This window comes from Cantharellus anzutake (genome assembly GCF_015039405.1).
Source record: "Cantharellus anzutake strain C23 chromosome Unknown EI90scaffold_7, whole genome shotgun sequence".
NCBI lineage: Eukaryota > Fungi > Basidiomycota > Agaricomycetes > Cantharellales > Hydnaceae > Cantharellus > Cantharellus anzutake.
This window is the reverse complement of record NW_024066957.1, coordinates 1,443,973-1,469,475: the sequence shown is the minus strand read 5'-3', so window position 1 is coordinate 1,469,475 and position 25,503 is coordinate 1,443,973. Positions and strand designations below refer to the sequence as shown.

The 25,503-nt window shown below is 49.2% G+C and overlaps 6 protein-coding genes across 6 annotated transcripts; 3 read left to right on the top strand and 3 right to left on the bottom strand.

Annotated features, from left to right (window-relative positions):
* Positions 1–12: 12 nt before the first annotated feature.
* Positions 13–2,169, bottom strand: EI90DRAFT_3040328 (aspartic peptidase A1). The gene is made up of 8 exons (XM_039059010.1): positions 1,797–2,169; positions 1,682–1,737; positions 1,606–1,628; positions 1,304–1,549; positions 997–1,255; positions 858–949; positions 597–796; positions 13–539 (listed from the first exon to the last, which is right to left on the bottom strand). The coding sequence occupies exons 1-8, from the start codon at positions 2,080–2,082 to the stop codon at positions 463–465; spliced, it is 1,239 nt and encodes a 412-aa protein (XP_038920982.1). The 5' UTR covers positions 2,083–2,169; the 3' UTR covers positions 13–462.
* A 354-nt stretch (positions 2,170–2,523) lies between these two features.
* EI90DRAFT_2991042 (WD40-repeat-containing domain protein) lies at positions 2,524–4,928 on the top strand. Its single transcript, XM_039056109.1, has 10 exons — positions 2,524–2,723; positions 2,775–2,840; positions 2,899–2,964; positions 3,009–3,170; positions 3,234–3,621; positions 3,686–3,695; positions 3,752–4,197; positions 4,255–4,267; positions 4,322–4,689; positions 4,737–4,928. Exons 4-10 carry the CDS (start codon positions 3,013–3,015, stop codon positions 4,737–4,739), a joined length of 1,386 nt encoding a protein of 461 aa, XP_038920981.1. The 5' UTR covers positions 2,524–2,723; positions 2,775–2,840; positions 2,899–2,964; positions 3,009–3,012; the 3' UTR covers positions 4,740–4,928.
* Positions 4,929–5,981: 1,053 nt separating this feature from the next.
* Positions 5,982–9,155, top strand: EI90DRAFT_2461213 (kinase-like domain-containing protein). The gene is made up of 7 exons (XM_039053061.1): positions 5,982–6,475; positions 6,535–6,979; positions 7,035–8,040; positions 8,094–8,445; positions 8,498–8,692; positions 8,744–8,878; positions 8,933–9,155. The coding sequence occupies exons 1-7, from the start codon at positions 6,120–6,122 to the stop codon at positions 9,060–9,062; spliced, it is 2,619 nt and encodes an 872-aa protein (XP_038920980.1). The 5' UTR covers positions 5,982–6,119; the 3' UTR covers positions 9,063–9,155.
* Positions 9,115–10,815, bottom strand: EI90DRAFT_3040321 (uncharacterized protein). The gene is made up of 4 exons (XM_039059009.1): positions 10,320–10,815; positions 10,007–10,264; positions 9,335–9,950; positions 9,115–9,276 (listed from the first exon to the last, which is right to left on the bottom strand). The coding sequence occupies exons 1-4, from the start codon at positions 10,346–10,348 to the stop codon at positions 9,211–9,213; spliced, it is 969 nt and encodes a 322-aa protein (XP_038920979.1). The 5' UTR covers positions 10,349–10,815; the 3' UTR covers positions 9,115–9,210.
* A 62-nt stretch (positions 10,816–10,877) lies between these two features.
* Positions 10,878–12,871, top strand: EI90DRAFT_3118190 (uncharacterized protein; the record flags this gene model as incomplete). Its single annotated transcript, XM_039063072.1, has 11 exons — positions 10,878–10,961; positions 11,015–11,151; positions 11,205–11,239; positions 11,289–11,379; positions 11,433–11,541; positions 11,606–11,864; positions 11,913–12,017; positions 12,068–12,193; positions 12,247–12,333; positions 12,389–12,744; positions 12,803–12,871. 11 exons carry the CDS (start codon positions 10,878–10,880, stop codon positions 12,869–12,871), a joined length of 1,458 nt encoding a protein of 485 aa, XP_038920978.1.
* On the bottom strand, positions 12,803–24,968 carry EI90DRAFT_3286616 (FAT-domain-containing protein). Its single transcript, XM_039067018.1, has 23 exons — positions 24,854–24,968; positions 24,625–24,785; positions 24,202–24,537; positions 23,963–24,100; positions 23,763–23,897; positions 23,580–23,708; positions 23,400–23,527; positions 22,933–23,339; positions 21,667–22,877; positions 20,490–21,613; positions 18,395–20,432; positions 18,108–18,338; positions 15,373–18,081; positions 14,832–15,311; positions 14,675–14,779; positions 14,426–14,626; positions 14,170–14,372; positions 13,892–14,114; positions 13,754–13,840; positions 13,531–13,708; positions 13,329–13,474; positions 13,105–13,278; positions 12,803–13,053 (listed from the first exon to the last, which is right to left on the bottom strand). The coding sequence occupies exons 1-23, from the start codon at positions 24,921–24,923 to the stop codon at positions 12,940–12,942; spliced, it is 10,728 nt and encodes a 3,575-aa protein (XP_038920977.1). The 5' UTR covers positions 24,924–24,968; the 3' UTR covers positions 12,803–12,939.
* Positions 24,969–25,503: the final 535 nt, after the last annotated feature.

Sequence of the window (25,503 nt, the reverse complement as noted above, 5' to 3'; positions counted from 1 at the left end):
CAAGTACTATCGCCGCACTTTCGATTGATTATGGGAAAGGTCTATCTACCTGAATACATCTAGAAAGATTTAGTCCTTGTTGCTTAGACACTTCCGGAGTAGTACACCCTTCTTGACAGCCACACCATAGTTTAAGTCGCTCTTCTGAGGGCCGGCGCGACACATACAAGAACCATCGGAAACTATCCGAGTTGTTCAAGCGGAGGGTTAATGCCGACATGCGCGATTTCATCCTTTTGATCAAATCCCTTACTAAGTAGACACCAGGTATTGTACAATTCCTGGATTGTTTCGAGGGGAGAATCAATGTGAAACATTGAATCGAAGCCTGAGACTATGGTCGAATGTATCCAAATGCCCAAGGAGCCTCTGCACAGGTCTTTCAGTACCAGACTTCCAGTCTCTCGATCCATCGGTTGTGGAGTGATAAATAGGGTGCTATAACTTGGGCTGTAACTAGCCTCACGCGGAGGTGGCAAAGCCGACAGCATTATTCCCTAAATCGAATACAGAAAAGTATCTCCTGAGAAATACATCCCCTGTGAAGAAAAGGATGAGGGTGCGGAGAATAAAGGGTTGTTATTGGGTCGTCTCACCTATGATCCAAAGACCGCTCGGAGAATCCATGAAAGTAAAAACACTCATGCAACTCTTTCCGACCGTCAGTATATAGTCAGAAGGTGACAGGGGGTAATCCTTGGTCTTGTCCCCGAACGTAAAAACGATATCGGGAAGAGACGCCACAGTATGACATGGGAGAACATATTGGCCGTTTCCATTTGGTATGGCACCAATTCTGCGTGAATGAAGACCACGATGAGCATCAGCAAACGCAATTCCAAGTCGGGTATACCAACGCATTGTTAAGAGCGGAGGCATGCTCCTTCGGTACAATGATCAGTGACGTGCCCGTATCGATTGCTGCTCCCGCTTCACTCAAGTCAAGAGTCTACAAACTCATGACTTAAGAGCCCTAAAAAATCAAAATGGACGTACCGAGTTTCCAATTGCTACTCTTTCCAAAGCTAGTTGCCAATAGCCCTGCCTTTTCACCGAATGGAACGACATGTCGCCCTTGTAGTGTGCGGGATCAATCCCCCCAAACACTGCTTCACCACCATCTTGTTCCGAGGGACCTATTCGAAAGGAAAAGACAGGCGCTTCCACTAGCCCTTGTTCGATCATCTGATAGAACAAGGGACGAATATTGTTGACGGAGATATTCCACATGCCAAGTCCCAGAATCCCGTCAAACCTTCGTGAATGAGTGGACACCCAACGGGGAAAATGAATTTCGGCGCACTTTCCATAAATAAAAGCAGGTCCCGGCTCTGAAGTCGCTTCTGCGAAGCTCATGTTCTTCACACCTAAACCTCCAACATCGACGGTGTCACCCGAAACATGCCCTTCTACTGACCCTGAACCATAATGGATCCTGAAACTCGCTCCATCTGGATTGTAGGTGCTCGAAGCTGACGAATCGTATTGGGCATGAATGGTACAGGCCACAGATTTGCATGATTTGCTTGGGATCCACAGATTTGAAGACCTAAAAATACAAAAATGAGATGGATAAATGGGGTCTATCTCCCCAGGGAGGCTAACCCGGTATCCATAATGACTGAAAACTGTGATGAAGGTCATTAAAAAGAGTAAAAACGTGTACAGAGGAGCTACGCACATTCTGTGGTGGAGTCCCGATTGATATGTCGGCGAAGTACTGAGAGTTCGCATAGTCTAGAGTGATGGGAGGAGAACGCTGAGATTTGGATAACCTTGCTATATTTCCAACTCACTTGTAAGTTGCAACTCATTGTAATGCCCTTCTGTGAGAATAACATCCGCTCCCATTGCGGAGTCAGATTCGGTCTGAACGACTAGCTCTTTCGTGAGCTTGGCAATAGAGGCAGGCGAGCCTGCACCGCTTCCATACTTCTGTGCCAGGCGAATAGCAGCTTGGTTAGGATCGAATGGCTGGAGTGGTATCTTGTTTAGTTTGGTGCGGTGAAGAGCAGAGACATTAAGGCTAAAGAACGTAGTGGAGAGCGCCAGGATCCCCAGCGATGATGAAAAGGAGCGCATGAAGAGAATGCGAGTGACAGTCAACGCCAAAACATGCAATGGTTGCAATGAGGATCATCGTCTCTACCCCCACGAATTATATATGTGAGAAGTGTTTCAGTGTGCCTCAAACACAATCGGCGCACTTCTTTCAGAACGAACCGAGCCAAAGTCTCAGTGGGAAATTTTAGAAACTAGCTGTATCGCGCTCATTCAAAGTACGTGAGTTGTATTTCATGTTGATAGTTAGAGGTATCACGCTAGGACTGCCAGAGGGGCCTTTCTACAAACGAGAAGCCATACCTCATGTCACCTAAGACAAAACCAAAAGAGAAAAATTCCCGGTTACGCGCGACCAATTGCGCACAAACCTAGTAGACAAAGTCCGGGCTCCCAACGACGAGAGTCGACCAAACAAAAAATGCATTTGAACTTCCAGATACGCTCGTTGTACAGCCACCCATTCAATGACACCAATAATCGTCCAATAAATGCCATCCGCTGCCCACCATAGCACCAGTCTCCCATTCTTCAGGAACGGCTTTAGGGAAAGGGACACTATTTTGAACGACGCCTGGAGACGTCTTGACCGGATTCAGGTCCTCGGTGACGAGAGCCTACACGTCGGACACACCGGGTGAGTTGGCCGGCCGCGCCAGCATGTCAGCAAGCGATCAGTCGCCGAGTTGACTTGTTCTTACCCCTGGAATCAGATGCGTCAACGCACTTTCCTGGAGCAGTGATGGGAATATCCTTGTCTCTAGCGGCGACGATACAAAGTAATTGATATTTTTTATACTGTGTTTCCTCGCCTCAACTCGAACCTGCGATTCACAGAATATGCCTTTGGAAGCTTAGGAGCAACGAATACGCATGTGATACCGTTATCGACACAGGGAAAGTGTCCCTCAGCTTTGTTAAAACTCGTATCTCATCATACCATGCAGACATATGGATAACGTCTTCAGTGCACATTTCCTTCCAAACTCCGCTAGGATTGCTACGTGCGCAGGGGACCGACAAGTGAGATTATTTGACGTGAGGCGGGGAAGTGGCCATCATCATACATCAGAAGCTTGTATTAAGGTTTTGCGATGTCATCGAGGGCGGTAAGCCATTTCGCCTGTAACGTCTGAACGAACCATGGACGGGCATTGATTCGAATCTAACAGTGTGAAAAGAGTCGTGCCACAGGAAGGTCCTGACTACTTCCTGACGGTGTCGGAGGATCAGACTGTTCGTGGTCATGATCTGCGAACACCACACAGTTGTCCAACATGTCCTCCACCCCTTGTGAGAACGCCTCATCCTCTGTCTACCTTAGCAACTTCCTCTTTATCCCCTTGGCTATTTTTTGTGGCCGGTGAATCACCATATGCGCACTTGTTCGACCGTCGGATGATACATCGCGTCATGCTGAGAGAATGGGGCGTGCCTGCTAAGGATGATGAGATCGTGACTTGTGTCAGAAGGTTTGGCCGGGCCTCAAGGGCACCTGGTGAAAGCGAGGGGGATGAACACGTTTCTGGAGCACGAATGTCTTCCACTAATGGTCATGAGGCAAGTTTTTTTCTTGGCATTACATGCGGGGCGACGGTGACTAAGAATCCCCTTTCACACGTAGCTGATACTATGTGAGTGTGAAATATTTAGCCTTACGGAAACTTGATGCACTAGCACTTTGTTACAGCGTACATGGCTGATGGGGTATACCTATTCTCCATTTACGATGACCCAGTGGACGTTTCGTCTGCATCAAGGGAAAGGTCCATTTTACCGTCATCTTCACGTCACAAACGGAGACGATTAAGTCGTAGTCCGAGCATAGAGCTGGCACGTATTGATGAAGCAAGTTATGAAAATGGAGGCGAGCTTGACGATGGACTTGAGATAAGTGGTCAAGAGCTCATTGACGCACTAATGGCTGATGACAATGATGATGATGAGGCGGGGGATGGAGAGGATAATGAGGACGGTGAAAGGGCCAATGAGAACGAGGAAGATGACAATCACCTAAATGAAGGCGGAGACTCAGTAGCTGGCGAAACCGACAAGGAGGATACCAGTCGATGGGCGTCTCTTGCTCAGCCTGTGGTTTACCCCCGGCGACGGTTTGCAGGGGTGTGCAACGTTGAAGTAGGTCCTTGCTGCACTTCTCCCAGTAGTGTTGACTGAATCTACTGGTGGATCTAGACAATTAAAGACGGTAATCCTAGGCTGGATTATCTTGGGATGCTCATGATGATAACTTGTGTTCTAGTAAACTTCCTAGGGCCCAATGATGAATACATTGCGTCCGGATCCGACGACGGTAACTGGTTCCTGTGGTCGAAGGAGACGGCGGAAATCGTTGGGATATGGGAAGGTGACGGGTCCGTTGTCAATTGCATCGAAGGGCACCCTACACTGCCCCTGGTGGCGGTTTCTGGCATTGATTCAAGCGTCAAACTCTTTGGGCCAGAACGTGTGGAAGTTTCCCTGCGGAAGATTCAGGATAAGGAGAAAATAGTCCATGATAATGCAAATCCTCAACGACGTCTAGCCCATCTTAGGCGGATACAATTGCAAAATCTCGTGCTGTCATTGCGTTTTGAAGACGATCGGGAAGGGAGAAATTGTGTGATTATGGTGAGTTCTCGTTGGTCCAATTCACGCAGCAACTCATTATTCTGGAGTAAACTATGAGTCTGAGTGCTCCACATATGCTCTGTTTCCGTATTATACGTATCACTTTCTTACTTTCACTATCCCCGGGCTCCGACCCTTCTTATCTTCTGGTTGGCACTCAAGACAGTGCATCTGTAGCATTATGCATCATAATACGATTGTAAACAGAAAGCCGTTCGGGCCACGCTCCTCAACCAAATTATGTGCGACTGCTGGTTTCAGGTCAAGAGCGCCGACGCCGAGCTTGCAATCCACCCATAAGGTGCAAGTCGCGAGTTCACATTGTCATCGCCCAATTGAAAGGCAGACGAGGGGGAACTGCATAGCCATCAAGTTTTTTGTGCGTTTTATATTGAGCATTGTCGCGGGTCACACCGATAACCAGGTGGCCGATACATAGTGTCTCGTTGCCCTGCCGTCCCTGAGGAGCGATTGGGCACCGGGACGAGTATCTTGAAGTGAGCTTGCACCTTTTTATCAATGGAAAGCGTGCATGACGCCAAGGTGTTGATCGTTACTTCCGGTATAGGCAGTTCTAAAATTCCTACTGTCGACTTCTTGTTCTTGTTAACACGGGTTTTGAACGCTTCACGGGCAAGTTCTCATACCATATATTTATTGTTAAGACAGGCGGTTGATACTGAGGTTTGAAGAGCTACCCCTGTGTTGTGTCAAACGTCGCCGTTTTACCTCATCCACAAGAAAAGGTGCTTCAATTTTTCTGACTGAGGAGAAGGTTCCTGGCTTAGGACTCTTTGTTAAGACATAGGGGTCCTTGTGAGGTTGTAATGGAGTCGGATGAGTTACCGCTGGTCGTATCAAGACTAGATGATTTTGGGGGACACAGTGGCTACAACGAACTGCCACGACATCACCGTTCGGAGCCAGATTCAACTCGGCATACTGACAGACGTAGCATGCATAGGAAAGAACACAGCGGACATTCACGGCCTCGAGATTCTGCCAATTGGGCCCCTGAGTACACCTCATCAACGTCGAGTCGCCGTCACTACACGCAGTCCTCCGTAGATCCGTACGATCGTCATTCGGAAGATTACAGGCATCATGGTGATGATTCTCGTAGCGAGCGCTGGGCTTCCCCACCTGGTCCTTCACGTTATTCCCAACATTCTCAATCCGACCGTCCCCGTGAGTGGGAAATGGCCCATCATACTCAATCACACCCTGATCCCTATTACAACGAAATCACTCAAACTTGGGACTACGTCGAAAGAGACGCCTATCCCCGTTGGACTTCTCACCGAGATACTTCAGCACCTTACGAAGAGCACAGATCAGAGACTCATCATGGTTGGCATTCCAGCGACTGGCAACCGGCGGATCATGAAACTCGTTACCTTTCTAAGCGAGTCAACTGGGAGCGCGAGACAATGCCACCACCTCAATGGAATGGCGGCTCCAATGAGAGTTCCAGGCATAGCTCCAGCCGTTCGTGGCAGCAGCGGCATCCTTCGGCCTCTACCCAGCCTCATCACCAACGTCACCACCACTCCTCTCAGCAGCAGTACCCTAATTCCCACTCACAGCACTATCAATACGAGAAACAGCATCGAGATTGGCGTCACGACGATGGATATGGGGCGTCTTCGGGTCACAATCACAGCAAAAAGAAAAAACGCAAACATAATCCCAGCAACCACCACCACCAAGGCAAGGCAGGGCACGATTCGCGGGGGCATTCCAGTACGCACAGTACGACCTATGAGCATGATTCCCAAGAAGTTTCGTAAGTTACACGAAGTGGTTTCTGTGAAGAGCGATGCTATTGTCTCACACACTACTCAGATCTAGTCATCGCTTCCAGAAGAATGAGCGCACCCGCCTGAAGGAACAGTCCCGACAGCAACAGTATGACCATTCTCCAACCCCTTCCCCCTCTCGTTCTACATCTCGGTCTTCTGGTGCATCCTCCCGGCATGACGACTCTCGACAGAGTCGAAGTATTACCCCTGAGTATCGATCATCTCGTAGACGAGGCACCAAACGCCCCCGTTCTGTCAGTTCCAACCCGTCTATCGGGAGTCGTCGATCAAGAGCGAGATCACCTTATCGATCGCGTGCGGAGTCAAGGGAACGGTCTTATTCTTCTGGTTCCAGTCGGAGTCGCACGAGTAATCCTAAGAAGCGCACTGTTCACCGTTTACCTGGTGTCAACGAAAAGACCATCAGTCAGAAACGATCTCATAACATATCTTCCCTGGGCGCTGACCGCGCGAGCCTTGCTGCTGCTGTATGTCCATCCCCTAGCTTTGATTTTTCAGAGACCTCATTTGCCATTCATTTAGCTTCCTGACGTTGCCCGCTCGAGCCTCGACACCCCTATCACATCACATCTTGTCGTATCATCCGCTGATAAACATATCACCCCACTTGCTCCAGCATCATTTGGAAGTGTGCGGCCTGGCCAGCCCATAAGCTCGGTTGAACGAATCATTGCAACGACTGAAGCCCCTACTAGCTCAAATGCATCATCATCTTCCGGCTCACGCTTCAAACCGATTAACTCGAGCGGACCCAGTTTGCTAAAGAAATTCTTCCCTAGTGACGAAGATGAAGAGATGGAAGACGTAAAGGGTACGAGTCGTACTTCAGGCGGTTGGCAACGTGTGGGACCCTTGGTCACCGCGCCGAGCGATCGGAGTCACAATGAGAGTGTTCACATTTCTGACACGCGTCCTGAACGCCAAAGTCAACAGTCTGCGCCTCCACCTTCAGCACCTTCCAAGCGGGGATTTGTCCCAGCCACCTCCACCTCCACTACCCCTACGCCTACTTCAATCAATCCATCACAACACTGGCCCGCACCCCAGCCTTCTGTACGGACACCAATATGGGAGCCTACAAACTATGATGGGCATCGGGAGAAAGGGGATTTCGAGGGTCCTCTTCCCGAGCCAACAACTGCATCCCAAGCCCATCCCTACGACAGGCGCTCGCCATCCGCGCCATCGCAACAGACGAATACACTGCAGGCCCCTACTTCGTATTCATCAATCCCTCCGTCCCCTCATGCCCCACTTCAATCTACCACTGTGCAGGAAGCACCCACTCTCGACAAGCCGCCAAAAGGAAAAGAACTTTACCAGATTGTTTCCCAAGTTGGCGAAGGGACGTTCGGTAAAGTGTACAAGGCAGAGAATGTCCTCACCGGGAAATTCGTTGCTCTAAAGCGCATACGAATGGAACAGGAAAAAGATGGGTTCCCAGTAACCGCTATGCGAGAAATCAAGTTACTTCAGTCCTTGAAACACCCGAATGTCATCAATCTGCATGAAATGATGGTATCGAAAGGTTCGCACCGTCGTGATCAGGCTATCATCATAGTCTCACCGTTAGTTTGTTAGGCGGCTCAGTATACATGGTTTTCGAGTACATGGACCATGATTTAACTGGGATCCTGTCTCAGCAAAGCTTTCATTTCACTGAAGCCAATCTGAAGTCATTATGTCAGCAAATGCTGTCTGGGATCGCTTACCTCCACCAGAAGGCTGTCATTCATCGTGATATGAAAGGCTCCAATATCCTAATTAATAATCAAGGTGTTCTGAAGATAGCGGATTTTGGTTTGGCGAGATTTTACCAGAAACGGCGACGGGCGGACTACACAAACCGTGTCATAACCCTCTGGTACCGCCCGCCAGAACTTCTTCTTGGTGCAACGGTGTATGGGCCCGAGGTCGATATGTGGAGCGTTGGGTGGGTACCATTCAAGTATACCGTTAGTAGTATTAACGCTAGTTACTCTAAGATGCATTATGCTAGAGCTCTATGTGAAGAAACCTATATTCCAAGGGGTCGAGGAAATGTCCCAACTTGACTGTATCTACCAACTAATGGGCACTCCTTCTGTTGAGGAATGGCCGGGATTTGCAGATCTCCCTTGGTATGAGTTGGTCAAGCCAGCTAAGAAGATCAACAACCGTTTTGGCATCGCATTCCAGAAGTGGGTGTTTATGGTGACATAGCGAATCAAGCTAAATTTATGCCCACACAGATACCTATCGCCAGCGGCATTGAATCTGGCGCAGCGTTTGCTTGAGTACGATCCTGCGAAACGCATCACAGCTACAGATGCGCTAGAGCAACCTTTCTTCACTGCTGAAGAGCCCCGAGCAGCACTTCCTGTTGAGTACGTAGAACACATGTGCCTCATTTGGCAACCCGGCTTACTATCTTCCTTTAGTCTTGCCAGCCTGGAAGGTGAATGGCATGAATTCGAATCCAAGATGGAGCGTGAAAAGAAGAAGAGGAAGCAAAGAAGGGAATCAGGCGTTGTGAATGCTGGCGCCCACGAACCACTGGAGTCCGCTTGAGGAATATCACCACGACAAGATCAGCCCCCACCAAGTCTTCAACAGGTACCCAGGTCAAGCAAACCACCAGATCATTCATGCTTCGCATTTGCATCAACTATTACATGCAACCACCTTATATCTACTTATGTAATAAAACGAGCATATCTTATGCCTTGATCTGCTGCTGTGGTATCAAACCATTGTCACTTAATTGCTGGACGATGGATTCCACCTAAGGGAACAAACGAATCAGCATGCGTTACTCTATTCAATGACGACGCGATGCCGACCCCGGAAGCGATTTGGCGAATTTGTCTGTCCCACTGCCTTGTGAACGATGCACCAGGGTCCTCTTCTTCAAGGTCCACGTCGCCCAGCCCACCCGCCTTTCCCTGAGCCTCCTCGTCATCATCCTTAGCCTCAAACCATATTAGCCGATCGACTTGGTCAATGAAACCCCGAAGTCTCTTTTGCTCGATCATTTTTCGTGCCATGTTTTCAGCGGCGCCAGGGGCAAGATCAAGGAGGACGCCAAGTCCGGCAAAGGTAATGTTGTTGTAGATTTTGGAGCACGAAAGAAGATTATGTTCCATGACCGCTCGGTCCAAAACGGTCGATGGACCCGTTCTTTTACTGACTGGCTCCAAGCTGGAGGCTTCGTCTGCTTCAATCGCTGAGGCCAACCTGTCGTTGGATGATTGCGCAATGCGGGCAAGCTGATGAGGTCTCAACGTCTTCTCGAATCCTTGTATTTCTTGCGGTCGAATGATGCGACCAAGGAACATTTTCGATAAAATGTTGTAATTTGGAAGTTGTGTGGTTCTTTCATCTCTGCACAATGACGCCAGCACTCGCGATCGATTCGGTCCTGCTGGTGCTAATACAGCACATGTGACAGCTGCGGAGCTGCCGCACGCGACGGTGAGTTATTGGCCTCGAAAGCAAAAGTATTCAGCACTGACAGTGCTTGGGTCCTTTCCTCTTCATCGATTTCTGGAACCCAACTGAGTTCGTGATAGCGAGTGGCAGCATCCAAAAACCTCCTCCCGAAATCTGCTATGCGTGCCTGGCACAGCTTGAATTGCAGTTGCAGAATCTTGTCGTTGGTAATATGGATCAGGAGAGCTGCACGGTTGTAGTATGTTTCCGCTTGACCGGATTCCTCGTCTTCGAGGAGCAATCGGATGATTCTTATGTAAATAGTAAGTTTCTCTTCGTTCCTAGTGATCTTGTTTAGTCCGTCTTCGCATTCGCAATACATGATTATTGACGAACGAGCGGTTTGCATCCATGTTGATCCCCATGAGAACCTGAGCTGCCTCCTTCCATTCTTCTTCATCTTCTAGAAGGCCAGCTAGTTGGTCTCTCAACGTAGCAACCTGAGCAAGCCATAGACTCTGAGCTTTCTTAGACACCCTGACGGTCAAGACACTACCTGCTCGTCAAACGTGACTCCCCGGGGTTGTGCTAGCTCCAACGCGGCCCTGATTAATTGCTGCAGTAGGGCATCATCATTTAACTTCTTTTCCCTAAGCAACCTGACGTAATCGGAAAGGACTTGACGAGCAATCACAGGCGTCTCATCGAACGCTCTTCGGAGCAGCGCCTGGACATTGAGTAGAATTCCTGTCGATGCGTCCAGAATTTGATTCAAAAGGGATGTGTAAGCGTTGGCTTTATCTTTCTGCACGACATTTGACGCGATGTTGTCTAGTTTCTGTTGAAAGGACATTGTCGCACACGCGATCTAGATGTTGTCGGGTATTTGCACCGAGGGCCAATTCAGCCGGCCTCATTCTTCCATACTTAGAGCGCCCTGAGGTTAGTTCTGTAATGATGGGGATGCTTGGGCCAAGGGTCTCGCAAGAAGATTTGTCTGTCCGCGAGAAGCTGCTCTTTGCTCAACTCATATATGAAGTGAGCCTGAGAATCTTCAACCAGTCTCCCAGGGTCGACAATTGCACTGTTAGGTCGGCACAAAGGACTGGCCGAGAGTGTCTCACTCCCTCGTCAAACATCCCTTATGGACGCGACCGAAAGGAGTTTATGATGCAAAGAAGTGTCAAGAGATATACCTCAGCCTTATGTCTGAACTTGTCCCCGAGATGTATGGCAGGCCTCGATTGATTATATTTCGTTGTCTACTCATTCTCCTTGAAGAGAGGAACCTCCTACAGATTCTGAAAAACCCAAAGGTAAGTAGCCAACTTATCAGAGTATACACCGAACGACGGCAACGCGCAGATCCTATGAATCTGAAGCTCGCCAGAAAGTTCTATAATGCCCGCGTTATGGAGCTAGTTGGATTTCTTGAGCAGAATAGCCGGGAATTTAAGTGACTATCTTTCGTAACATATTGCTAGCCCAACGCTAACGGAGTATTAGCAGGATAACAGAAGAAATTCAACAAATTGAGAGGGGAGAATGGGATCACTTGATAGCTGAAGAGGACCAACAACTTTTACAAGGGGCTAATGACGAATTGGCCAGTGACGAGGTGTGCGTTTTTGTTTACGAAATCGCATTGGATACTCAGCTGCTGCGTTCACACATGTGAGTAGGAGATAGGAGATGCTAATGGACTAGATAACATGGACATCGAGACCCCAGCCTTACATGCAGGTGCAACTCAGGCGCTTACTCGCATCCCTGTTGCCGAGTCGGGTTTTCCTAACGCAACGGGTGATACGATTGATGAAGTGGCCAGGACGGAAACCACCATTAACCTCCCGTTGCTGGATGACAGTGCCCAAAGCTCCACCAGTGAAGACTCGGAAACGAAGTCAGCCACCCTAGAGGCTCCAGCGACTCCAACGCCAGGTTCGTGGACCGGTACAGCTTTCTGCCGAACTCAATGCCTGGTCGCAGAGGAACAAACTGAAGAGCGGGCTGCCAGTGACCTTTCCTCGTCCTCGGTTACACACCAGGCCGCCTATCTCAACAAACCTTTGGTATCCACGTCAATTGCCCAAGGTTCCGAACAGTCTCTACCATGTTTTTCTGAGGCTCACGATATGATGAAGCCATCCTTCCTCTCCAGTCCCCAGAGCCGCCAGAGACTAGTGAATATGCCAAACATCCGGCCACCCCAGCTGGCGAAATTAGTGATTTCACCGGTACTCCAAAGAGTTCAGGTAGCCCACGTGGAGGTTCGTCTTTTCTGATATTCTGACACGTAATTGATGCCACGCGACCAATACAGCCAAGAGGAAAGCAAATGTCTTTATCGATGCCCGAGGGAGTAAAAGGACCAGACGTTCACTCTCTCCAACTCCTAACGCGAGTTTGCGTGAGTGATACGTCTATTTCGGTACTTTCGAATTCACGGTTCGGATATTTCTCAGCTTTCATGGCCTCTGGCTCTCCATTACCAGGTGGATTAGCTGTTCGGCGCATGCCAAACCATGCAACATTAAGTGACGGACAGAAAAAACGCTTCGAGAGAAGTATAACTATGCTTCATGGGCAAATAAATGACCAGAAGAACGGGGAGATATTTGCCGAACCTGTCAACAAGACCCAGGCTTCGGACTACGATCAAATGGTTCTGTACCCCATTGATCTTAAGACTATCAAACAGCACATCAAGAAGATGGAAATAACCGACATCAACGAGTACAAGCGTGCAGTGTTTCTTATGTTGTGCAATGCCATCATGTACAATGCCCCGGATTCTCAATTTTTCGCAAAAGCAAAAGAGGTGAGAATTATTTTATTGCGGTCTAGTTATTCGATCGTTCTCAATGTCTACCACTCAGACTTTGAAGACTACCGAAGAATTGTTCGAGGGCCATCAAGCTTCCAAGGCTTACAGTGGAACTGCATAAGTCGCTGCGGTGTTAATACAATCGTGGATGAAGATACATGTACACTATGTGGCGCATTATGAGATTGATTAGTAACACGGATACCATTGTTCGGGCATTCGTGCGAGGTTTTGAGGGTTTGTAGAAATTGAAATAAGATCGGATACAGCTTTGGATGCGGGTATGGAAGAATTGGGGTGCGTCTGTCGGAGGCCTTCAGGTTCGTTCAGTGACAGCCAATTGCTCGAACTTACATTTTCCCGCTCATATTTGCAAGCAAGAACTTCCGCTCGTTTGACGACAACATCCACGTTTTGACTAACATGGGTTCTGAACACGATGTCTGCGGATGGTTGCTTTCCGTGATGGCTATACCACGTGAGCACTTCATCTCGCAAGAACAAGCTGAGTTGTTGTTCTAGATCGTACTGTATGACGAATTTGTCAGTTGTTTACTTGTCGAATGAATGAAGCTTACCTCAGGCTCAGTAAGGCATCTTCCAATGGCCATGATGCCCGAGGTCATCAAGCCCTCTATACCGTTAGGGGTAACAAAATGCTGCATGTTTGGGGTAAATCGGAAAGGAACTGCTTCGGAAGATTGCAGCACCGGCGTATTATGAGCTACGCCTGGAAGATATGTCACGGCCTGTCGAAACTGAGAGGAGGCCATCACGTACTTGGCAACAATTCCGAGCTATAAATTAGGCCTGACTTTCTTGAAACATGTAGGCGGGAAGGGACACGATTGCCACCACTCATGACGTATGACATAAATGAAACTGCTGCAACTTGGAGTGTGAACTGCTTTCGCATCATCCATCGCTCCATGGGACCCGCCATAATTCTGCTCATGTACTACACAACAGTTAGAGCAACGAAGTGATCGGAACGAGAACATACATTTGATAGGATGGTCCGCGGAACCATCTTGTTGACGAGTTCGTCCATCAATTCCATTTTGAGGTTTGTCAACTCAGCTGGCGTGAACTGGGCAGGAACCTTAGTATGTATCTTCTCGAAGAAGGCGACTTAACTTGCCGGTTTGTGGGGGTCAATGAAGGATTTGATCTTGAGGCTTGAAGTTATGATCGGTTCCTCTCGCGATATACCGACTGTTTGGCAGTGCTGGTCGTAAATGTCCTGCAGCGTGACATAAGAGGAATCATTCTCAAGCAGTCTTAGCGAGGGCGTCATGGGCACTGCAATCGGGATGTGGAATGTTAGAATCCTTTTACGACTTTCCTTCCTCCGAGCTAACACCCTGGAGAACGCGGCCCATGAGAGTAATGTCCATCAAAACTCAGGGCATGACATACGAATTGAAAATTCTGAATAGCTGCATGAAACGTTCCTCCCGCCGGCAGACACGCGCAGAGGGCAATTGCACTGCAAACGGATGTCTGGAGCCATCGTGGCCAATGAAGGTGATTCGCCTAAAGCAAAAAGAGTTTCCACGGCAAAGCTCAAATGTTGGGGAAAATCGTGCTATCTTGATGAAGTCGGAAGACGAATCTTTATGCTAATGATACAAGGGTGTGTTGGAGTAAGGAAATAGACGGTCTTGAAGCTCACCTCGAGGTATTGGCCGGGAATTTCAACATCGTCATACTTCAGATGCTGGAACTCAACGAGCCAGTGACTGATGACATTGAGAGGTTGGATCCGCGGGCGGGCTTCAAGGTGGGATTCATAGCGATCGCGCCATATTTGTAAGCGCTCAACGTATTCTTTCATTGTAGGCTTGCTCTTAACCAGGTCCTCCTCAAAAGATTGCTAGGCCTGGAATTAGCGGCAAGCTAGCGGAAAGGGAATCTGACATACCTTTGTTGCCGGGGGAAGACTAGCGGCAAGCCGGACTATGTTTGTTACGCAGACATCTGGAACAGATCCATCATCCCCTGGCGTACCGTTACGTTGGACGGATTGCTGGACATGTTCTTGAGCGGGACACCGGCCAGGCAAAAGGACAATTACTTACGTAGACACCTTCACTCAACAACGCACTGATAAATCGATAAATCTCCTCTTCTTGGGTTGGTTTGAACCGATGCCCTAATTGATCAACCATTTGTTCCAAGGTTGGCGCAAGTAATGGATAGGCCGTCTTCAGGATTGCACTAATCTCGTCGACATACTCCCATGGATGCCGTGAGCCAACCTTCACAGGTGCGTTTTCAGGAGCGCTGCCAGGTAAGCTCTGGTTGGCGACCGGCTTAACGTCCTCTCCGTTTCGCTTCAGCTCCGCCGGAGACTCTCCTGGTGTAGTCTTCTGGGTGTCGCTGGCAAGCGTTTCAGACGGCTCTGATGGTTTGCCCATGGAGGCCGGATTGGCTGCCACTGCTGTATTGGCACTCTCAGCTCTAGCCACCGCTGCTGCTGCAAGCGCCGAAGCATTGGTAACTTGCTTCTTCATTTGTGCATAATCCTCGCGCACTGTGCGCAGTTGGAAGAAAAGAGCCTTCAACAACAACATGCACATCAGAAAACCTTTAGAGGCCAGGAACACATCGCGGACCAACCTGAGGGTATGTTTTTGCCAACTCCATAAGTAGACGCCTGGCGTGTCTAGCCTCTCGGTGGGATAGAGAAAGGAGGAGTTGAGGTATCAGAGTGATCCAGTACCACAATGCCATGTCACCCTTGAAGCTCTCGAAGGCTTTGGAGATCGGTCCACCAGGGATTTCATCGACGCTAAGGAACCAAAGAATTCGAATAAGAAGAGGACGGGTTTTCGAGTTCTTATACAGGCCAGCAGCTTGTAAGTAGCAGCTAACCGCGTTTCCGGCCAACGCCAGCTCCCCAGGTTGTTCCTTGAACATACGATCGTTATACTTGCCCCACTCCGCCCAGGCTTTTGGCATATTGAGGTCCATCTGAACCGCTTGTCCGAAAGCTGCGTTAGCCTCTTCGTTGTGGCCCAATTTGGCGATGAACATGCCCTTCAGTGTGAAGAACTCTGCTTTCTGTGGTGGAGTGAAGTATACTAGATTTGTGTTATTGATAACTTCTAGGCCCGCTTGTAACTCGTTAGACACTTGATAATGGCACCGAGCTTGCTCACGAAGCTTGAGGAAGGCTTCGGAGATTTCAATGTTGGGGAGTGTGTAAATTTTCCCGAGGCTATTGTGACAAACTTCGAGTAGACCATGCTTACGCGCGACGTGCGCAAAGCGATTAATGATCCAAGCTGTCTCGTGGAAGCCTCTGTACCCGGCTGTGCCCGAATTTCCTGACACCCCTTGATTCGGGGGAGGCTGGGGAATCAAAGGAAGAAAGTGGTGATTGATGCGGGAAAAAACGTGTTGTCTCCATGCGACCAGATCACTCCATACACTGATGTCATCGTAGAGGTTAGGGAGACGTTCTCTCCATGCCTGAAGGATCATTTTAAGGTCTGCCGATCTCTTTTCCAGATTCGAGGCGGTCGTAGAGGTCAGTGCATGGAATATCTGGGCTGCCTCTTGCAGTTCCACAAGTTGCTGGAAATGCTGTAGCAATGGAACGTGGACCATCGAAATTATTGAAGGAAGCGAAACCCACTTGCGTAGGGCTATCTGCATGCTTTCCTCCACCATTCTAACAAACTCGTTACGGTCATTGGGGGAATGTGAGGGGTTGGATCGGATGAGGTGTGCATATGTCTCAAATACTCTGCGTCGAGGAGTATGAACGTCTTGAACTGCGTGCATGGCCCTGTCAATAGCGTCGCGGTCGCCAGAGTTCGCCGTCCAATCAGAAAGACGCCAGGCACACTCGAGGACAAGGTCGTGATTCCCTTCAGCGGTCGCGAGCTCCTTCAGCGTTTCCCATTGCTGCAATTTCTGAGCGGAAAGTATCCAATGATCTTCCCATAGACAGTACTCGGACTCGCTGAATGGAGCGCTGCCTTGTCGGGCACGTGTCTGGGCAGATTCGTACATTGACTGTGCATCTGCCCAGAGCCCATTCTGTTCGAATGAAACGGCGATGTTTGTTTCTGGATATAACGCACGGCGGCGCCAAAGTCCATAGAACATGTCATCTTCCGACAACTCTGCATAGAGCTCCGCCAGAGCATCCAGTGTAGCATCGCGTACAGCTTCGTCTTCCCGAATATGATTAAGCGATGACTGAAGGATTTCTAGAGCGATGTGCCACGCGTTGAAAGTCTTCCCAAGGTATTTCACGACAAAGGGTGGGAGTGCTAATGGAGGTCGACAGGCGGCAGCACCTGCAAGCAACGACTGTACCACATTACGAGGAGCACGGGCCTGCCGCAAGTGGTATTCCTTCCCGAGGAGTATAGTTAATGAGCGAGCGACATCGGCTTGTTCTTTTCTTGACATCAATCGCCATATAGCGCCAAATACGGAAACCCAAGTGAGGTGTGCTGTTTCAGGATCAAGTGGTAGAAGCTGCCGGGCAGGACGAACAAAGTCCCCGATAGTAGTAACGCGAGCTCCAAATGAAGGATTGTCGTTGTCATCCATATCAATGTCATGGATCGAGCCAAGAATCACTTCATTCTCATTTACCGCTCCAAGGAGCAGATCTAGAGCCTGAGGGATCCAATAGTGGTCTGCGAGATACTCCCAACTTTGCGACCCTAGAGCATACTGCATACGCTGACTAAGCGACCGAGGCAGCGATTCATCGAAGAGAACAGCAAACTTCGAACGCAAAGCCGGGTCTTTGTAGCGCAGTCCAATTAAGAATGCAGGCTCCAGTTTGGTGGTGAGATCCGTTCGATGGAGGCTGGGTTCTTTATAAATGTCGTAGATCAAGTTGAGGTAATCAACGAAAAGCGCCTCGTCCCGTTTGTGCTCAAAGGCAGCCATCTTCTGAAGGATGGTTGCTTTCTCCCTCATCGTTGGTATGGGGTCTTGGCGATCGAAAACCCATTCCCTGCAAATGTTCAGAATGAGGCGACAAATGCTGATGTCGGTGGATTTATCGACTAAGAGAATGATGGATGCGATAAGAGACTTGCGAGCTTCCGAGGAGACGGGTGCTTGGATACGCGAAATTTCCAGCATATTTTTGATGAGGCGACTCGTGACATCGATGGGCTTTTTATCTGGTGAAGGATTGGTATGCTCCCGGCAAGCCTTCGTGAACAGCTTCATAAGGCTGGTTGCGAAGTCTTTCAAAGCGGATGGGATTTTTCGCACGAGGAAAAGGAGGACGTTTAACACTAGTGGCAAGTGGGCTGCGGAACGGGGTTCTTCCAACCCTCGCTGATCAGAGAGCTAATAAACGAGAGGAACTCTTGTACATCCGGAGGGGGGTCATCAGGGGTGATGGACATCGAGGTGATGATTTTATCCATTATAGGAATAGCAATCTCATGAATCGCAGCTTCGGATCTACTCAGAGGCTTCTCGAGCCAAGTGCGTGAATTCTTCAGATTCGCCAGTATCCACTCTTCGGGTTTGTCATCAATAGAAACAGCGAGTAACCGTAGAGCATTCGTTGTATGTGGCAGAGCTTCAGGCGTCGTCTCGCTCTAGTGGTCGTGCCATCAGCCTCTGTCGCTCCCAAAAAGGCAGCCAATCAACTTACTTGGACCAGAGTCCTCTCAAAGAATGCAGGTTTAATTGTTGCATCTGACCACCCAGGGACTGCTAGAAGTTCACGAAGAGTTCGAAGCGCCCTAAGTACAATCTGAGGCTTTCCAGATGCATCGGCCCCTACGCTCATGACCAATCTAACAAGAAATGCAACGCATGATTCGCGTAATTGCAGTGGTATAGTCCAAGAATCGGATGGGGACGCCATGTGGACATCCCCATTGTTGTCGTTAGCCTCTGAGACGTCTGAGAACTTCACACGCTGGCGTTCCCAACGCAGGATGTGGTCTACAACTTCCAAAGTCATCAGGCGCGTCTCCATGCCTCCCCCCGGTCCTAAGCCCAGCTTAGGCAACGAGTTAATCATTGGGGCGACAAATTGTTCTCTATAGGGGTAGAATAATTCTGAATGACGCATTATGATGCGATATATGCTGACCATGGAGCTGAGACTGTTCCCTTCTTCCTGTAAGACGATTCTTGTACTCATTGCCCATAGGGGAATATTGGAACCTTCTTTAGACGGTTCGGACGCTCTGGTAGGCAGAGCGGGGGCAAGCGTGTCAACGGCCTGACGAATGAGGTTCCGACCCTCGTTCTGCATTTGTGGTTTGAGCAAGCCCACCCATACCTTTCTCGCCAAAGAGGGTGAACCCGGGTAAGCCTTAATGGCGCGGGCGGTGAGCAAATTAGCGGTTTGCTTGACGATCGCGTCTTCGGAAGTTACAAATGCCCAGGCGAATTTCTGGATATCGCCACGCGCCTCATTCAAGAGATCAGGACAGTGCTGAATAAGAAGGCTTGAAACATGCAGTAATTCGATGATGCAGGCGTCGTTAAGAGAGTGATTTGAATAGGCCATGTCCAACATAGGCTTCCAAACCTTTACGTGCAGAGCCTTGACCATCTCCTCCGTAATAAAAGACTCCTGTTCGTTTGGCTTTTGATAGGAAACAACAAGCATGGGGCTGATGATGACGCGGAGGAAGAAAGTGATGTAGTCGTAGCGCGCAGAGGACTTCTCAAACCAGTCTAAAAAGCGAATGAATATCTCACGCTTCGTTTCCATGACGGCATTCAGCACCACGTTGATGTGAAGAAAACGGGCAAGCGCAGAGAGCTCAAGCGCGATTCGGTGAGTATAGACTGCGATAAGGCTAAAGAGTATGCTCAGATTTAGCCTATGTTCCAGGCATAATTGGAAGATCGCTAAGAGCGTTGAAACGGGTTTGGTGCGTGGCTGACTGTTTTGATCCGCAGTTAGCTCGGAATTCCAAACTTCCAATAGGCTCGGAATGAGATCCTCCTTGTTGCAAAACCATTCGATGTCGAGACGTGCAAGATCCAGGCAAACAAGTAAGCCAGGAAGCAGAAGATCTGCATCACGGAGGCAATGAGATATCAGAAATGGAGTTCTTTCTCGCAACTGTGCAAGGAACGCTGGTGCGGAGTTGGAAATGAGGACGTTACGGAACGAGCGCACATGGCGGTCATTGGCCATTGTACTGAAAAAGTATTCCACAGACTCTACGGGGTATTTGTCAACGAAGGCGGATAAGGGCTGGGTGAATGGAGTTGGGGATGCACTGAGCAAAGCCGTTTCTGACTGAACGATGCACTCTGCGATGTCCTTCAAGAATACAACACCCGCGGGGAAAGGTAGACGGTGAAAGATATCGGCAAGTCTGACTAATTTCCCAATTTCATCGTTGTCAGCCAATGGGTTGCGGGCAGCGTCGTTCAGCATCTTTGGGTCCGCGATTGTCTTGTAGTGTTCTATCAGCTTTGCGCCGATCTCGGGTTTGAAATGGTTGGTAAGAAGGCCAAGCAACCTGGCAAGTCCCTCCAAGTTTGCGAGTATAAGCTTTTTCGGGTCCGCCAAATTCAACAATATGGGCCGCAGGCCGCCATGCAAAAGCTCCTTTGGCAGCCGGCTTTGATGATTGAGGACAGTCTGCAATCCGTCTGAAGCTGCGTCCTTGACCTTGTTTGAGACGAGATACAGCGACTTGAAATATACGGTGATTACCCTGAAAATGTAGAGTAAGATTCATATACTAGAAGGCCAGAAAAGCTAGTTAGTTCACCTTGCCCGCATGGTATTCTGTCCCTGGAAAAAGTCGGTTGCTGGGATAGCCGCACTCAGAAGCTTTATACAGGCAACACGAAGATTAGTAATTATAGCAAGGTTCTGCATCTGTCCGGTGCGATTTTGAGAATTGAGGCTGTTGTCATCAGCGTCCGCGACCGCAAGCGTCTCATTCAACATACGCCACAATTCCTCTGTCACCTCAGGCAAGGGGGGTCGCATGTTCAAGGTATAAGTGACTGCGTCTACGTGACCGATCTGGTTGAGCAAGGGTAAAGCTCGAAGTGGCCGATTGAAAATAGGACCTAAAAGGCGATCGCGGCCTGGTCTCACAAGGTCGTAAGTCGTTTTTCCTGTTAGCTCAGCAAGGAGCTCAAGTGACTGTTGAGCAGTCCTTCGAACCGTTGTATTTGCACTGGAAAGCTCCGAGACCATGACACTAACAACAAAGAGGAATGTTTGCTGCTTTGCCACGTTTAAATCGTCGACGCCTAGCTTGTGTTCGTCATCGCGCGGCCCATGACAGAGGCGCAGGATATCAAGAATTGTTGAGGTAATGTCAGATATACTTCTTGATGTATCTGGAGGCGTGTCCTTAATAATGCCCAGAAGAGCCCTGATGAAGTCGATTTCGCGCTCCTCGACCCTTCCGACTTCAAGTTGTGGTGTCCTGATCATGATGACGATACCGTTAAAGCCAGCCATTTTGCATTCTATGGCTTCTTCGAAGCAAAGACCAACGAATCGCGAAGCTAGGAGGTGAATAATGGCGTTTACATCCTTCCCCTGACCCTCTTGAAGCGCGGCTTCCTTGGCCACGCGCAACAAATCCTCGATGATAGCAGAAACGCAATCTCTGGCTTTCTCCATATCCTTGGGATCAGAGACGGTAAGACAGCGCGTTATCGCCTCCACCTGGACACTGATGACGGGAGCGAACATAGTTCGGCGAGAACCGAATGATGAGGGCGACATTTTGCCGAGCTCTGTGATAAAGATATGACAGGTCATGTCGCGCACATATTCATGTGCGTGTGGCATCAGCTCAGGTACATGAATTGCATCAAAAAGGCCGCCAAGTATGACGGAGAAAACACTGTCGCGTTGACCCCCATCGTTACCCTAATTGAATCGGATGGTAAGTGAAAAGGAAGGAGTTGTGGGGATGGCTTCACCTTGCCCAAGACTACAGCTAAAGAAGTTTTCAAAAGTTCATAAGCATGTGCACGGTATACCGCATTTGAATGCCGAATGGACTTTGCAGCGAGTCCACATAACGCTGAGATGTCAACGCGCTCGCTTCGGGAGTCAAATGACATAAGGAGACTCGTTTCATCGTCCTGGGTCCGATACTCGAGCCGAGGTGGCTCGTAATGTAACCGACGGTTCCGACCACCCAGCTTACCAAGGATTCGAATCGTAACGTGTGCGGACATGTGGTTCACTGGAAGTGGCTTGAGCAGGTTATGGAGCGCACCCATGAGGTTCGGTAAAACTGGGTTGAGGGTAGGATCAAGAAACTCTGGTGTCAGGTTGTCAATGCAGAGTTCCAGCGTTCTGAGTCCCTGTGCTACCAGCTCAGGTCCGGCTCGTAGAGCGAAGACGAGGGGTTTCATAAGGTGGTGTAAGTACGGCAATAGGAAGGTGAGCTTGACAGGGACGGTAAGGCAAAGCTCAGAGATCAGGTCTCGGATGTTTGCGTTGTTGACAGAAGCGAGGAGCAACCTGTTCAAGTTTTCCAACATCTCCTGAAGCAGCGGCAACACTTCTTTGTACAGGTTATCAAATTTATGGCCACCGATAGCCCGGAAAAGTGCTCGGAGGAGCAGGTAATAATGTGTCGGCTCGGGAGATTTTGCAGCAAGTGGGAAAGAATCCACTATGAGCCGAGGAATGTGCGGCAAGAGCACCATTTCGTTCTGCTCTGGATACAATGTGGCCGCCATGAAGCACATTTTAAACATTCTCAGCGTCGCAGCCGCGTGTTTCGTATCCTGCTCTCCTAGAGTATCAAGTTGCCCAACGAGGTAGCGCAGCATTATAGACAGAAGAGGTCTTGACATTGCCTCATTGGCCAGAAGCATCTGGGGGAGTTGAAGGATGTTCGGGTGCTCGAGAAGTCGTTCCATGTAAAAAGGGAATTTCAAGGTCCAGACCTCCTGAACCACGGGTGGTGCCATTTCCAGGAATACCTCGCCAAATCTTTCTAGGAAATCCTTTTCCATCTGTCCGACCGGCCATCGCTCATACAGAGCAAGACATTTAACCCCAGCCTCCATGAGCTTTCCCATCAGTTCAGAGTCAGGCGGCGAGGCTTCTACTTCGCGCAAACTGCGAAGAATGCTCTTGAAGCCATGCTGGAGCGTCCAAAAAAGTAGCCGCGAGTCTGCAACACAAATCAGGGATTGAGGTATTGCCGTTCGCTGTAAGGGATCCCATACCTTTGATAACGGCGTCTTGAGGCTCTAGGACATAAGATAAGGCATCCGTTGGCTTTGATCGTTCGACGGCCACAAAACTCAGTAAAGGAACCGGGAGGTCCGTTGATTTTTGCGCATCGTACATGAGGATTTGATCCTCGTACACGCGATGGAGGGCTTCTAACTTTTCCACTGCAGTCTCGAGGAAATCCATAAGGATTCGAGCAGCTCCTGGTCGGCTGCATTTGGCGACGACGAACTCGACGAGGTTGATAAGGAACTTCATGCTCATCGTTTGTGTCCCACAAGGGATTGATGCATCATGGAGGATGCATGAGTATGCATGGAAGACTCGCGAAAGCTGCTCAACGGACAGCTCGGCTCGAACATGATGTATCAGGTCCGCTAGTGTAGTATACGCAAGTGGCCTGACAATTCCAGGAAATAACTGAGCAAGGTGGGTGGGAAGTTTCCGTGGACATACGCACCTCAATCCCTCTCGACTTGCGACTCCCGGCCCAATTAAGATCCGCTCGTCCATAAGACTATCAAGCTTGGCGAGGAACAGGGTTCGTATTTCTTCAGTCAACATGTGACGGATGGCAATGATGAGATCCTATGTACCAAATGACCTATAGAGCAGACTGGCACGGTAAAATAGAGCCCACTTTGCGGATCGCAGATGCCTCGGCCGGGCAATCCTGCAATAATCTGACAGCTACAGTGGGGATGACTTGGGCATATTGACCAAACTGTTCGTGGGGATGTCTGAAGACATATGCGATGTACGACATGACCTATATGATAAATTAGATAGGAATCTCATAGGTAGATACATCTGCACTTCAAACCTTGATTTGCGCAGTGATGAAATCTGTGTATGCAGCACGGTTCTTGATCCCCGGTGCTACACCTATCCACATGTTATTCTCTTTTGCGCTCTCCTCATGAGCACGCTTCTGCTGCGCCACTTCCAATTGCAAGAACTGTAATAGACGCCATTAACAATAAATATCGAGCGCGAAGGTAGAGACAAGGACAACTAACGGACCTTGATGCTAGCCGGTACAAGCTGAAGACTATATTTGGCATTTGGTTGTTCAGGGTCGCTAAAGAGGACCGTAGCAATTGGGCATTCAACCAACACTTTAAAGCTCAGCGAAACCGGAAGGATAAGTTGGTCATCGGCCTAAAAAATATTACAACCACAGAAAGAAGGGGTCAAGTGCACACCCAAGGGACTCTTGGTCAACATGAGAAACCCAGAGGGGAAACGAAATGAGAACTCACATCCGGTCCACCCGCAGCCGAAGTCGAACCAAACGACCCACCAATCCCCAATCCCCTCCCTTCCCCTCCACCTTCCCTAAATGTGCTTCCAACAACAGCGGGCATCCCTTCATAAAGGTCAATAATCCAGCTAATAAATGGCTGAATGTGACCCTCCAACAACGCCCTATACGTCCTGTTAATATCGATCACTATCTTCACACAGATAACGCCAAGATCTTCATTATCATTTCGTAACAGGTGAACCATCAAGTTCTGAATGTCCACCACATGCTGCTTCATATTCTCGCTATGCGGGAATCTTTGAATGGTCGTAAGGACAATAATTCGAGTTTGCTAGTTCAGGAGCAATAAATCGTCAGCCATAATTGAGAACAAAGCATTCGATTTTTGAGAACGAGTGTAAGTATACGGCTGACTCACATGTTCAAGTGAGTTCTTCTTGAACGAGGGGTGTCCGTCCCTCAAGAATTTGATAAGCATAGGAAGCGCGATGGAAATAAATCGCGTCACGTCCGCTGGGTCCCGGTGAAAGTCATGGAAATCCCTTAGTTCAGTTGCGATGCTCCTCTTGACCTCTTGACCTTCAAGAAGTCAGTTGTATTGATTTTCGCCCCAAAATAGAGAAATTAAGGCCCAAAATGCTGCTCACTAATTGATGGGTCAAGCAATCTCGCTATATAGTGCACAAATTCAGGCGCCTGTGGGGGTGGAATCGCCATGACGGTTGACCAGGAGGCGGCGCTTGGTGGAGTCACGTGGCTTCCTGCCACATATATGGAAACATAAGCGCCGAAATGTGAGACTTCGTTTTCGGCTTGATTCTCACGTGACTTATTTTGGTTCCGCCCTCGCTCGTTGCCCGAAAACAAGGTGTTATTGAAGCGGAGTTGTCCGAATTTATTGTTATATTGTTATGTTGTAATTCTGTTTTCTGACCGCTCCACAAGTACTGTTGTTTTGACCGATTTATCCGTTGAATGTTAAACCGTCCTAAATCACGAGCGTCCAGCTGGAACTCGAACATCGGCTCCGAGCGGGTTTTCCCATTCACACCATTCAGTTCGGTTGAGAAAAAAAAAAAGGGAGAACAAATATTGACGTTGGCAGCTGGGGGTGGCATGTGCCGTTCGTCGATGTCACTGTTACTGACGGTGGCCGGTAAGTGCGCACTGTCTCATGGATGATGGAGGGACACTGACCAGCAATCGGCGCTTAACCGCGTGCATGCCAGGCTGGGCTAGCTGCGACTGCTAGGCTGGGCTGGGAAGCGCCACGAGAGCGTCGTTCTCACGAACCGTC